Source organism: Lemur catta, chromosome 5 (assembly GCF_020740605.2).
Source record: "Lemur catta isolate mLemCat1 chromosome 5, mLemCat1.pri, whole genome shotgun sequence".
Taxonomy (NCBI): domain Eukaryota; kingdom Metazoa; phylum Chordata; class Mammalia; order Primates; family Lemuridae; genus Lemur; species Lemur catta.
Window position 1 is genome coordinate 48,959,744 of NC_059132.1, and position 14,413 is coordinate 48,974,156.

At 37.3% G+C, this 14,413-nt stretch overlaps 1 protein-coding gene across 3 annotated transcripts in view; it reads left to right on the forward strand.

Annotated features, from left to right (window-relative positions):
- Positions 1-119: 119 nt before the first annotated feature.
- CAGE1 (cancer antigen 1) overlaps positions 120-14,413 on the forward strand; it is a 61,557-nt gene continuing 47,263 nt past the window's right edge. For all 3 annotated transcript variants that reach the window (XM_045551726.1, XM_045551725.1, XM_045551727.1), the window contains exons 1-4: positions 120-558; positions 2,138-2,292; positions 5,450-5,525; positions 11,262-11,752. In XM_045551726.1, coding sequence (XP_045407682.1) covers positions 2,185-2,292; positions 5,450-5,525; positions 11,262-11,752 — 675 coding nt within the window. In that variant the 5' untranslated portion in view covers positions 120-558; positions 2,138-2,184. The remainder of the gene's footprint in view (positions 559-2,137; positions 2,293-5,449; positions 5,526-11,261; positions 11,753-14,413) is intronic.

Consider the following 14,413-nt stretch of genomic DNA (forward strand, 5'->3'; position numbering starts at 1 on the left):
ACCGCCACCGCCACCGCCACCGCCGCCGCCGCCGCCCTGGCTCCCCAGCCCGGAAGCCCCGCCCCGTTCGGAAGTCGGGTTCGACCGGAAGTCCCGCCCCCCGCGCCAGGAGGCGCATCGGGAGCTCGCGCGGGACGGTGCGGGGGGAGGACTTACCGAAGGCAGTGTCAGGCCGGTGTGTTGAGTCGCTTCCTGGTCAGGGCCTGTGCCGGCCGCTCCTCGCACAGCTCTTGTTGTCTGCGCTGTTCTTTGTGTTCGCTCCCGCAGAGGGACGCGCTGGCTAGCCTGCGGGCTATTCGGTCTGGGGGGAGGGTCATATCCTCATAACGTCACTACTCTGGGAACACAGACGCCGAAGCCCCCCACGCCGCACCCGCCGTGGGGTCGGACGGCCCCGAGGGCGGCTCGTTTCTCAGCCCGGATAGGCTGGCGCGGGGGGGGACGTCACACAGGGGACGTTACACAGGGACCGTCCAGCGCGCTGGAGCCCAACTGCCTGGGATGAACGACGTTGTAAAAGTGAAATTGCTGGATTCACAAACAAAAAAACCGTAAGAAGTAAGGTCTTTGCCCTTTGTATTTGAAAAACAAAGCAAGGATTTAAAAAAATCCCCTTTACCACAACTTAGGCAGCATTTATGTGTTTGGAAGACAGGAAAAAGGAGAGCATGAAGTTGGGCCTTTCTCCAGTTTCGATTAGGCTGCTTGACTTACTATTTTATAGTTTGTTGAGTGATGGCAAAGGTTTGAAAACAATATTTGCTGTGTAGACAACATTGCAGTGAGGGGATTGAAAAGCCATAGGTGGACCACTCTGAAGGCATTTATAATCTGTAAATACAAACACTTAGAACCCTGGATACTGTGGTAAAGCTTTAAAACATTAAATGAATAGGTGCTGAGTTGTAAGAGATTTAAAGACTAAAGACATTGCAGGAATAATAAAAATAGATGAATGGGTAGATGGGAAGGCTTTAGGGGAGACGAACATGACCAGGACAGATTACTGAAGTGGCAAGGAACATTATCTATTTAAAGGAAATGCTCCTGATCTGAATAAAGCAGGGGTGTACTGAGTAGATAATCTGGTTGTAGACTATGGAAGGCCTAGAAGGTCAAGTAGAGGAATTTGGACTTGGTGTGATTGGGCATCCTTTTTACTCTCAGCTCCTACCAGGCCTGAGGAGGTCACAAGGATATGAACCAGGGTGAGATGACAGAGGAGATGGAGAGAAAGCATGGATTATTGAAAGCTTTTTTTTGAAGACAGGATCTTGCTCTGTTGCAGAGGTTAGAGTGTAGTGGTGTCGTTATAGCTCACCGCAACCTCAAACTCATGGGCTCGAGGGAGTTCTCCTGCCTCAGTAGATAGGACTACAAGTGTGCCACCACACCTGGTTAATTTTTCCTGTTTTTTGTAGAGGCAGGGTCTCGCTGTGTTGCCTAGGCTGGTCTCCAACTCCAAGCCTCCCAAAATGGTGGGATTATAGGCACGAGCCACTACGCCCAGCCTGAAAGACATTTTTAATGGGAAAATGGACAGGACTTGGTAACTGAATAGCAGCCATGGATGAGGTAGAGGGATGCCAAGACACCTGCAAATTTTCAAACCCAGGTACCTGAGAGAGTAGGTGTGCCAGAGGGAAGTGAGGAGAGAAAACTGATTTACAATGTTGGATTTGACTTGATAATGAGGTGTTCAAGTAAAAGGTATCAAGTTAATAGAAATAACAGCATTTTGTGGAACCTAATAGGTTTCTGATAGTATTTTGTAAATATCCTTTGATTAAGTAGCTGAGATAATCCCTTCACCTTCTAGGTCCCAAGCCTTTTAGGGAATTATTGGATAGTAGTCACGTATGTTGACTTGTTTTTGTCCAAACCAGTATTTATAACCACAACAAATTATCATGATAGACTAACATTTTTGATTTTTCCAATAACTTGACAAAAAACATTTTATTAATAAAATTTAGGGCAGTAAACTTTGTTGATTTCTTAATGAGAAGAGGGATGGGAAAAAACCGTTTTTGTTTCCACATACTGATAGACATTAAAATTATGTTTTTTTAAGAGGCCTTTAATCATTGAACAGTTAGGAATAAGGACTATCAAAAATTTTGGCTGTCACTTTCAGATCCCATACATTTTGAAGTGGATACTTCTCGTGAAAAATTAGAAAGCATGTCAGAATCGGATGCCTTGAATGTCAGCAGTCTTTTTCCAGGTTTAACTCTCTCGAAATCTCCCATCGGTATAGAAACCAGCAGTATCACTTCTGACTCGCTTCAGGTATGCATTGCTTACAAGTTCTGGGAGGTTCAGATGTATTCAGCATTCACATTGTCTTCCATTGGAAAGTTTCTTCAAAAAATATAAGGAAAAATAAAAGACTCTCCAGTGGTCACACAAACAACGACAATACAGGGCCTGGTCTTCTCAGTTCTGTTACTGAACAAAGAAGGGCACAATGTTACAGAGTGTTAAAAGTGATCCTCTCTAGCTTCCTTATGAAGTCCCAAGAGTGCTGCCAGGGACATGGCCACAACAACTCAGTCACAGAGGCAGGATTAAAGCCTAAGGGGTTACCTCTGGTCTAGTGTATCTTCCATTATGTCAGTATGCAAATAATTCAGTTGTCATTCATAATGACGTTGACAGCTCCCTGCATGTAAATGACTCCCTTCCTATCTTCGTGAAAATTCCTAGAGCCCTTTCTCACAAAATAAAAGATCGTAATGTCCCAAAATGATCATGAATGTTCTAAATGTTTGATAGTTATTAGCAAGACTGTAGGTAAATAACAGGAATGTATTAAGTTGTGCCATATGAAATTGCCTTTTTGCACTTCAAAACGGACAAATATTGACAATTTCATGTGATTCAGCTTATAAATCGTCAAAGACTTTCTAAAGGGCTGTTTAGTGATAGGAAGTCAAGAGTTAAACTGCATTTTTAAAATTCTTTCTCTAGGAAGAATTCAAATAAGATATTTAATAAGTAAACATTGGAAATAACCTAAATATTCACCAGGAGGGGGAAAATTAAGTTACTGTACGGATATATAGTGGACATGTAACCTTAAAGATGATAATAGAAATTTGTTAACATAGATAACTGGTCACATTGTTTCTTACTGAGTAGTGAGCTTTTGAGTATTTTTTACTTTATCTCTCTTTTAAAACAATGTTCAGGATTCTTTTTTATAGTTACAATAAAAAATTTTTCATTTTGAAAAAAATTGGGTCACAGTAGTACAGTGTTAATCAGGGTCCAAGATACTATATACTAAAATTTGAAAAAATGGATATCTTATGTAAAGAAGTCCTCTCTCTTGGATTTCATTGAGCATTAAAAGCATATAAAGAATACTTTATAATAAACTTATAGACCAAAAGAACAAAAAGCATATTTTAATTAAAACAGTAATATCTGGGAAGACTAGAATTAGAAATTACCTCTGAAATTCTGTAAGTAGTAGAGTCCCAAGAAGTTGTGTAAAATATTACAGCAATGCATGTGAGCGGTGCTATTTTATTTTTCAAATACATTATTCTTGATATTTTAAAATCTAATTATGAGGAATGGTCTGAATTAGTGACAAGTCTGAAAAACATTGTTATAAGATATAACTCTGGTTTTATTGCACTTCAAATACATTCAATATGTGGAACATATTAGAAAAGCTTTTTTTTAATTTCAGCTTATTATGGGGGTACAAAAGTTCAGGTTATGTATATTGCCCATGCCCCCCCCCCCAGTAAGAGCTTCCAGCGTGTCCATTCCCCAGACAGTGCACATCGCACTCATCTTGTAGGTATACACCCATCCCCTCCCCCACCCCCCACATCTGTCTGACATCCAATTGGTGTTATTCCCAAATGTGCACTTAGGTGATGATCAGGGAAACCAATTTGCTGGTGAGTACATGTGGTGCTTATTTTTCCATTCTTGGGATACTTCACTTAGTACAATGGGTTCCAACTCTCTCAAGGAGAACAAAAGAGATTCTATATCACTGTTACTTCTTACAGCTGAGTAATACTCCATGGTATACATATACCACATTTTACTAATCCTTTCATGTGTTGATGGGCATTTGGGTTGTTTCCACATCTTTGTAATTGTGAATTGTGCTGCTGTAAACATTCGGGTGCAGGTGTCTTTTTTATAGAATGACTTTTGTTCTTTTGGGTAGATGCCCAATAATGGGATTGCTGGATCGAATGGTAGGTCTACTTGAATCTGTTTAAGGTATCTCCATATTGCTTTCCACAGGGGTTGCACTAGTTTGCAGTCCTACCAGCAGTGTATGAGTGTTCCTATCTCTCCGGATCCACACCAACATGTATTGTTTTGGGACTTTTTGATAAAGACCATTCTCACTGGAGTTAAGTGATATCTCATTGTGGTTTTGATTTGCATTTCCCTGATGATTAGAGATGTTGAGCATTTTTTCATATGTTTGTTAGCCATTCTTATATCTTTTTTTGAAAAATTTGTATTCATGTCCTTTGCCCACTTTTTGATAGGGTTGTTTGATTTTTTCTTTCTGATTTTCCTGAGTTCTAAATGGATTCTTGTTATCAGTCCTTTATCGGATGTGTAGCATGTGAAAATTTTTTCCCATTCTGTAGGTTGTCTGTTTACTCTTGTGACTGTTTCTTTGGCTGTGCAGAAGCTTTTTAATTTAATCAGGTCCCATTTATTTATTTTTGTTGTTGCTGTGATTGCCCTTGGGGTCTTCTTCATAAATTCTTTGCCTAGGCCAATGTCTGTAAGAGTCTTAGAAAAGCATTATTGAACAGAGGCTTGTAGCCAGCTGATTTTAATAAGAGAAGAATTCTTTTAGAGTATCATTTAGGTCTACATACTTGATATACTATTAAAAATTAAACCAATGTTTAACATTTAAAATATTTTCCTTACTATCTAATTTATACTAGTAACTAACTTAACACACCCTTTCATCTTAGATAACATTAAAGTAACTTTGAGAATAAGCCTCACGTGAATTTTTGTAAATTTCTGCTTAGTGGAATGAGATATCACCTTGTTACTAGAATCCTGTTTTATGTATCTTCAATGTTAAAAGACTAGAATAACCACTACCTTAATCCTTTTTAGACCAGATTTAATAAACATTAAAGAATTATCAGTAAGCTATGTATGCTATCATATAACCCTATGTATAGTCACATGATTTGACTTACCAAAATATTAAAATAGCAATCCATTTATTTTATCGTCATTTAAAATTGTGACTCTAATAGCATAGTTTTACTAAAAGGGAGCCAAATGTAAAGGAGGAAAGATACTAGAAAGCACATTCTACTCGTACAACAAAATATTCTAGCAGCAAAATTACATAACAGTATACATGCACCTTTAGAAGAAGCTTGTGATGTTTGCTTGAAGTATTAATGTTAATGCTTTTTTATTAATACAGAGCGAAATAAAGAATTTAAAAAGGGAAGATGACCATAATTCCATATTTTCTGAAGATGTTTATAATTTGTTAGGTGGTAAGTATCTCTTTGTTGGCAATATGCAAAACAGAGAAACAGATTTTTTTGTGTGTCTTGTGATAACAACAATAATAATAGCCAGGTACTGTGCTAAGTACTTCATATACATTATCACATTTAATCCACAAACAATCCTATTGAAATAAGGGCTGTTTTTATCTCCATTTTACAGATGAGGAAAATGAGACTCAGTAACTTGCCCAGGATCATGTAGCTTTAAGTGAATGAGCTGTGATTCAAGTCCCAGTCTCAGACGCCAGAATTTTACACTATACAAATATCTTAAAAGATGAGTGTTGATATAACCAAAAACTCTTATTCTAGTCTTAAATTGATAGTTGAATGCTATTTAGGAGTTAATCATATAATGAGGCACATTGGTCATATTCATTAAAGCAAACACAAATACTGTATAGAAATGTCTCTATTTTTAATAATTGTAAATAATACTAAAATTAAAAGATTCAGTAAGCCTTATTGAAATTATGGAATTCAGTACATGTAGGTACTAAAGAAAAGTAAGTGGTATCAAGTATTAGGAAGAGAAGAAATGATCATTATTTGCAAATATTTGATTTCATACATAGAAAATTCATAAGTATCTAGAGATGAGCTATTAAACATAATAAGAAAGTTTAGAAAAATGCTGGATGTAAGATCAATATGAAAAACCAATAGCAGTCAGGGCATGGTGAATCATACCTGTAATCTCAGCACTTTGGGAGGCCAAGCCAGGAGAATCGGTTAAGGCCAAGAGTTTGAGACCAGGCTGAGCAACATAATGAGACCCATCTCTACAAAAAACAGAAAAATTAGCCAGACGTGGTGGCGCACACCTATAGTCCCTTCTACTTGGGAGGGCTGGAACAGGAGGTTCACTTGAGCCCAGGAATTTGAGGTTACAGTGAGCTATGATGACGCCACTGCACTCTAGCCCAGGCAACAGAGCGAGACCCTATCTTAAAAAAAAAAACCAAAAAACAAAAAGCCAAAAACTTACTGTTACCAGTAGCAGCACAAACTAAGCTACCTAAAAATAAATCTAACAAAAGGTATGTAAGGTTTCTATGGGAAATAAAATTATAAAACTTTCCCAGAGGACATAAAAAAATAAATATTTCATGTTGAATATTATAAAGAGGTCAATTTTCCTGAAATCATGAATTAATGCAATTTCGAGTATCCTAAGTGGTCCTAACATTTACATTTAGAAGTGAAAAAGGTTAAATACCCAATACAATTTTGAATAAGATGTGGAGACTTGTCCTGCTAGATAATAAAATTTATTATAGAGTTATAGTAATTATAACAATGTGTTAATAAGCAGAAAAGTACCAAACCAGCGGAGTAAATAGACTACAGAGACCAAAAATAGACCCACTTATATATGTGGATACTTGATATTTGAGAGCAATGTCATTATAAACCAGTGGGGGAATTCATTCAGTTGTGCTGGAACTGTTGGCCCTCTAAATGTAGGAAATGATTAGAACCTTACTTCGCACAAAATATAGAAGTAAATTCCTTGTGGGTAAAAGCCTACATGTGAACTACAAAAAGACTTTCTAAAAGAAAGTTTAGAAAATGCGTTTATGATGACAGGAAAGAGAAAGATTTCTTAAAACATGAGAAATACAAATCATAATTGATACATTTGACTACACTAAAATAAAAAAACTTCTATATGACCAAAGTATAATCAACAAAGTAAAAAAGAAGCTGCAGACTGAGAGAAGATACATGCAGAAATATAGTTGACAAAGAATTGGTATCTATAATAAAGAACTCCAAGTCAAGAAAAAGGTATATAACAGAAAAACAGGCAAAGTATGTATTAATTTGCTAGGGCTGCCATAACAAAACACCACAGGCTGGGTGGCTTAAATAACAGAAATTAATTTTCCCACAGTTCCAGAGTTTGCAAATGTGAGGTCAAGGTTTCTTTCACCTGAAGCCTCTCTCCTTGGCTTGCAGATGGCCATTTTTTTACTGTGTTCCCACCTGACCTTTTCTCTGTGTGCACATCTCTCTGGTGTCTTTGTCTTCTTACAAGGACACCAGTCATCCTGGATTAGAGCCTGCCTTATGAGCTCATCTGCGAGGAGTTAGCTACGCTCCCAGCAAAAATCAAGTCCCTTTTGCAGGGGTCATCACAAGGGATAAGGAAATATAGAAAATAGAAAATAGAGAATATAGAAATAAAAGAAGACACAGAGACAAAAGTACAGTTTTTATAAAGATGGGAGCTGGGGGACCTCCAGCATTCCCATGAGCTGTGAGGCCATGAGTGAAGTCCTCCATCAGTATTTATTGGTACAGCGATTGGTTGCCAGGGGTAATAGATTTGCATAACAGGTGGTTCATTTAGGTTAAAAGTCTCCCAAAAAGCTTCTAGAGATCGCTTAATTAACTCTATGTGAGCAAACGGTTACAAAATCTTTCTATGACAAACTTCTAAGTCCTAAGATAAAATTATCACTTAGCAGAAAGGCTAAACAGAAATATGGTGGCTCTATATTTCTTAATCTAGTTTTTTGTTGATTGAGACAGGTAGTCAGGAGTGAAGCAGGAACTGTCCCTTAGGCTAATTACTTTTAGCCGCAGGTGTCTGTTAGGCGGGCACTCTTTGATCAGTTCTCAACCTGTGGCCCCATACTGAGCTTTGTTGTACAGAAGCATCAGGCACAATCCGACAGATCTGAGACAGCATCACCATGGAAAGTGCCACTGATTGGTGAGATGCCTTCCTGAGGCGAGGCAGCTTTTGATATGTGAACTAACACGTTCACATATTCCTTCAGGTCAAAGCCCTGCAAAACTCCTGAGATCTTACATGTCTCTATAGGGCAACACTCATCTAATCTTAATTATCTCTTTAAAATCCCTAACTCCAAATAGTCATATTCTAGCATACGAGAGATTAAAGCTTCAAAATATGATTTTGGAGGCACACAATTTAGCCCATAACAGTATGTAACAAGCAGATCACAGAAAAGGAAACCTGCAAGACCATTAAATATGTGAAAGTTTGTTTATTTAAAAGATCACAATAAAATGCCATTTTATGCATACCAGTTTTACATGTTTTGGAGGGATGTAGGGCAAAGGAGCCCTTAGGGTACTGGCAGAATATAAATTGGTACAACCAGTTTGGGGAGTAATTTTGCACTATCTAGTAAAGTTGAAGATACATATTTTCTATAGCCCAGAAATTCTACTTCTAGGTATATACGCAGAGCCTAGACAAAAATTCTTACATTGGTGTACAAAGAAACATGTACAAGGATGTTCATTACAGTGCTTTTTTTTTTTTTTTTTTAAGATTCAGGATCTTGTTGTGTTGCCCAAGCTAGAGTGCAGTGGCATCACATCATAGCTCACTGCAACCTCAAATTCCTGGGCTCAAGTGACCCTTTGCCTCAGCTTCCTGAGGAGCTGGGAGTATAGGCGTACCACCATGCCCAGCTAATTTTTTGTTTTTTCTAGGCAGAATTTTGGTATTGCCCAGGCTGGTCTTGAACTGAACTCTTGGCCTCAAGCAATCCTCCCACCTCAGCCCTGCAAAATGCTAGGATTACAGGCTTGAACCACCTTGCCCAGCCTGCAGTGCTGTCTTTAAGAGCAAAATTAGAAACAAATAGCTAACAAAAAGGCAATACATAATAATCTTTCAGTAGAATGAACTAGATCTCAAAAGCAAAATTTTGAGTGAAATAAAGACTTTTATATGGATATATATAATGTGATGCTATTTATATAAAATAGAAAAACACATAAAATAATATCTGTCTGGAGTGTTGCAGGGTATTTTGGAATTTAAGGGAAACAGACATCTGTCGGACCCTTTAAACTATTAGCTCAAGGTAGTTCACTATTTCAATGCAAACCTATACTATGGTCTTTCCTGTGATGTCTTATTTAACAAGCTAAAGTTTTTGAAGGTTGTTATGATAAAAAGCAAGTCCTGTGTGAAAATCAATGTGAAATAGGAAGTGAGGGTGGTGGTGTCCAATTCCAAGGTTTGAGATGCTGTGTGGTGCCCAACAGTGTACATCCAAGTAGTAAGTGTGGTTGCTTAAGAACAAAATAAAATATTATATTTTTCTTTTAGTTTGTGTGTATTTTAAAACAGCTGATAATTTAGGATGAATACTTATTTGAGCTCAACTACTTGTTAAATGGAACTGTTAGGTATTTCTTTAGGTTTAGAAGTGCTATGAAAAACTTACTGAGACATTAAGGGTGTCACAAAATGAGGAAGTCTGGGAACTTGATTATTTAGGAACCTGATTATATTATTTAGGGTACATAAATGAGTAGTAAAAGTAGAAAAATATGGATGGGGAGAATGAATACATATAGGCTTCAGTATAGTGGTTATCTCTGTGGAAGAGGAAAGGACAAAAATTAGAAGGGGAGGTTACTAATTAACTTTATAACATTTTATTTTTATTTTGTTTTATTTGCTTCTGATTTTTTAAAACATGCATTAAATCTGCATAACTTGTCGTATTGAGAAACAGTATAGCGTAGCATTTATAAGTAGTATTCTAGAATCTCAGCTGTACTGCTTAGCCCTTTGTGATATTACGTAAGTGACTTAATATCTCTTATGTTTCAGTTTCCTATAAAATAGGGATAATAACAGTACCAATCCCATTGGATTGTTGTGAGATTAAATAGGTTTCTATGTGTTTGCAATTATACTATCCTCTGTGCCTTTTTATCCTTTTGAAATATTGTATAATTTAAAATAGTTTATAATTACAGTACAACAAATGAATTTTGAAGCTATCTTGGCATTTGTTGTAATGGTTCTTCTTCTTCTTTTTTTTTTTTTTTGGCTTTTTCTCCTTTTGAGACAGAGTCTCACTCTGTCATCCAGCTAGAGTGCAGTGGAATCATCACAGCTCACTATAACCTCACACTCCTGGGCTCAAACGATTCTCCTGCCTCAGCCTCCCGAGTAGCTGGAACTCCAGGCACACGCCACCATGACTAGCTAATTTTTTCTATTTTTAGTAGAGATGGAATCTCACTCTTGCTCAGGCTGGTCTCTAACTCCTGAGCTCAGGCAATCCTCCTCCTACCTCAGCCTCCCACAGTGCTAGGATTACAGATGTGAACCACCATGCCTGGCTCCTGTAATATAGATATGTATATTATATATATATATATATATATATATATATATTTTTTTTTTTTTGAGATAAGGTCTTGCTCTGTTGCCTGGACTAGAGCATAGTGGCATCATCATAGTTCACTGCAGCCTCAAGCACTTGGGCTTAAGCAATCCTCCTGCCTCAGCCCTTCTGAGTAGCTGGGACTACAGGCATATACCACCATGCTCAGCTAATTTTTCTATTTTTTGTAGAGACAGAATCTCGCTCTTGCTCAGGCTGGTATTGAATTGAACCTCTGGCCTAAAGAGATCCTCTTGCTTTGGCCTCCCAAAGTGCTAGGATTACAGGTGTGAGCCACCTCACCTTTCCTGTAATGGTATTTAACCAGAATGTTACATAACAAGCTTTTTTGTAGCAGTCATTTGGGTATGACTTTCCTTCATGTAAAATATTTTATTTTGTTTGCCAGAACAAAGCCATGCCAAAATCCACACAAGTAAGGTTGAAATAATATATAATTCTTAAATGGCTACACCAGTTTATTTCATAAATATAACTGTTACCACATAAATTTGTGACCAACTCATTTTTATTTCCTTCTCTTTATAAGATAACGACATTGAAAATTACTCACAGAAGGTACTAATTCAGCCAGTTGACACTACTAGCATTTCTTCCTTGATACAATTTGAACGTAGCTGCCAGTTTCACTGGACAGAAGCATTTAATGATGAAATGACAGAGAAGACAGAATTGCAAAGCCATGTGTATTATAATGCAAAAGATACCATTATGAAGCAAGATTCCTTTAATGAAGAAAATCCAATGGAAGCTAGCATTTCTACAAATAAAGACAGACTTGCTAAGGAGTGTGTTAGACAGCCTCCTGAAAGCCCACCTCTACTCCACTGTGGTGAAGAGACACTGGAATTCACAGAAAACTCACTGGCTAACAGTGCTTTCAAGGAATCTGCCCTCACCCCTAGTCAACCTCAACGCTTCTTCTATAAGGAAAGTGTACACAATAACATTGAAAAACCATTTTATAAAGAGAATAGCTTTAACCTGCTTGATGTGAGAGTTAATTATGAAATAGAGGAGGTAAGATTGTTGATGGTCAATAAAGCCTGTGGAGTACTAAAGGACTTAAAAAATACAAGTATATAATCTGAGTCTTTTCCCTAAATAGTGTTGAATCATCTAATCAGCATGAGGGACTTTTCTGGGGAAAATGCATTCTGAAATCGTAACCAATTCAGGAACAAAGTTTTCTAATAAATTCAAGTCCCTATTTGGGATTAGCTGTACCAAATGAGGATTAGGACTCTGTCTTAACTCATCCTTTTATGCACCATAGCATCTATATGGCTTCTTGAATATATAATAAGTTTTTATTATATTTGTTGAATCAAACTGGCTGGAATTAGTGAAGTTCACAGTAATGGAAAGGTTTTGCAGCAATGTTAATTAAATTATTTGGTAAGAAAAGCTCAAGATTTTTCTATCATGTTGGACTTCTATTAACAAGCAAAAAGTATTAATTTTTCTACCAAAGTGAAAACATTAATTTGTCTTTTGGTTTATTGATTCTGAGCACACATGTAGTAAGTATCCTAAGGGCACTGAAGGTATCAACAGTATAAATTCCATGTACTCACTGAACAAAAAATAAAGATTCTAGGAATTGGTATGGGCAAATAGATATAATTCAAGAATAGTATAAATAATGTTTTTTCGATGTGAATTTAATGAGCAAAGAGCTATGACTGTTATGTTTCATTAAGAAGTGTGAGTAGTGTTTTTTCATTTATTTGAAAGTAGAAGGCAGCATTTAAAAGAGAACTTTATTTCCCCATGTTGATTTCTGGAAAACGGCATTTTAAAAATTTGCTTGATTAGGGTTTCTCAAGATTGTTCTTTCTCTTTCCATTGCATTTAGTTATATTTTAGTCAGTCAGTAGGTACTTTCATGCATCTATTATGTGCCAGGTCTGTACTATGTGTTGGTTATATAAAGGTTAAAAAACAAAAAAAGATGTGGTTCTTGTCCTCATGAAAATAACATTGTGGCCAGCACAGTGGCTCACGCCTGTAATTCTAGCACTTTGGGAGGCCAAGGTGGGAGGATCACTTGAGGCCAGGAGTTCAAGACCAGCCTGAGCAAGAATGAGACCCCATCTCTACAAAAAGTAGAAAAATTAGCCAGGCACAGTGGCATGCACCTATAATCCCGGCTACTTGGGAGGTTGAGGCAGGAAGATTGCTTGAGCCCAGGAGTTTGAGGTTCCTGTGAGCTATGATGATAACACTACACTCTAACCTGGGCAAGAAAGCAAGACCTTGTCAAAAAAAAAAAAAAAAAAAGAAAAACAAAGCAAAATAACATCCTGCTATAGGAGATAGATATTAATGAAATAACTACACAAATAGATGTAAACTTGAAACTAAGTTTCATGAATAAAATTTACATATAAAATGTATGTAGAGTGTATATAATTCTATGTAAAGTTACATTTAAACTTACAACTATGATAGGTGCTGTAAATATAAGTAGGATAGGTGTCTGTGATAAGGACACCGTTCTAGTCAGGGAGTTTAGGAAGGGCTTCCCTGAAGAAGTGGTCATTGAGCTGAGTTCTAAAGGAGGTGTAGGAGTTAATTAGGCAACTGTGGGTGGGAGAGCATTCCATTCAGAAGGAACATCTGTAACCCTTGTGGCTGCAGGAAGCATGGTACCTACTAGGTCCTGAAGGAAGCCCGGCGTCCAGAAAGATCAGGGTTAGAGGAAGCAGGAGGGGTGTAGTAGATGAGAATGGAGAGGTGGAGTGGGCCAGATATTGTCTTAGTCCATCTTATGTTACTATAACAGAGTACCACAGACTGAGTGATTTATCATGAACAAAAATCTATTTGGTTCACAGTTCTGGAGGCAAGAAAGTCCAAGAGCGTGGTGCTCGTATCTGGTAAGGACCTTCATGCTGTGTCATCCCATGGTGGAATGTGGAAGGGCAACAGAGGGTGACAGTGAGGGAGTAAGAGGGGGTCAAAAATCACATTTATAACAAATCTGCTCTTGCAATAACTAATCTACTTCTGCAATAACAACGTTTAGCCATCTTTATTCACCTCTTATTAGGCCCCACCTTCCAACACTTTTGCATTGAGGATTAAGTTTCCAGCACATGAACTTTTGGGGGCACATTCAAACCACAGCAGATATCAGGGCCTTGTAGGCCATTATCCCAGAATAATGAAAAACCACTAAAATACAGGATTCTACAGATGGATGGGCTCAAAAAAACAAAAACAAAAAGTGCACAGGGGGCCATTAGCTCTAAATTCTAGGGAATTATACAGTCTACTCCTACAGATACCTTTTACTGGGTTTTTGATGTTATATTCATTTTAGCGTTTCTTACCACAATTTACTGTCCTTTATTAAATCCCCTAAAACCTGTCTTAGGGGCATAAAGTCAGTTAGGAGGCATGATCTTCTGCTATTCTAATGTTCATAGGAGTCACAGCACAATGAGATAATGATCTACATAAGGAATAAAAAAAGTATTCAAAAAAGACCTTGTAGTCTGTAAGGTAGTTGATACATTTATTATTTGTTTTAATTCATTTGAAGTCAAAGAAAGCATTTTGTATGTGTTCAAAAAAGCTTGTATCATAGAAAATGGTGAAAGTATAAAAGTTTAATTTTTCTTTTGTCAAAGTAAATGGAATATATATCTATCTCGTTATATACCTACTGCTTGT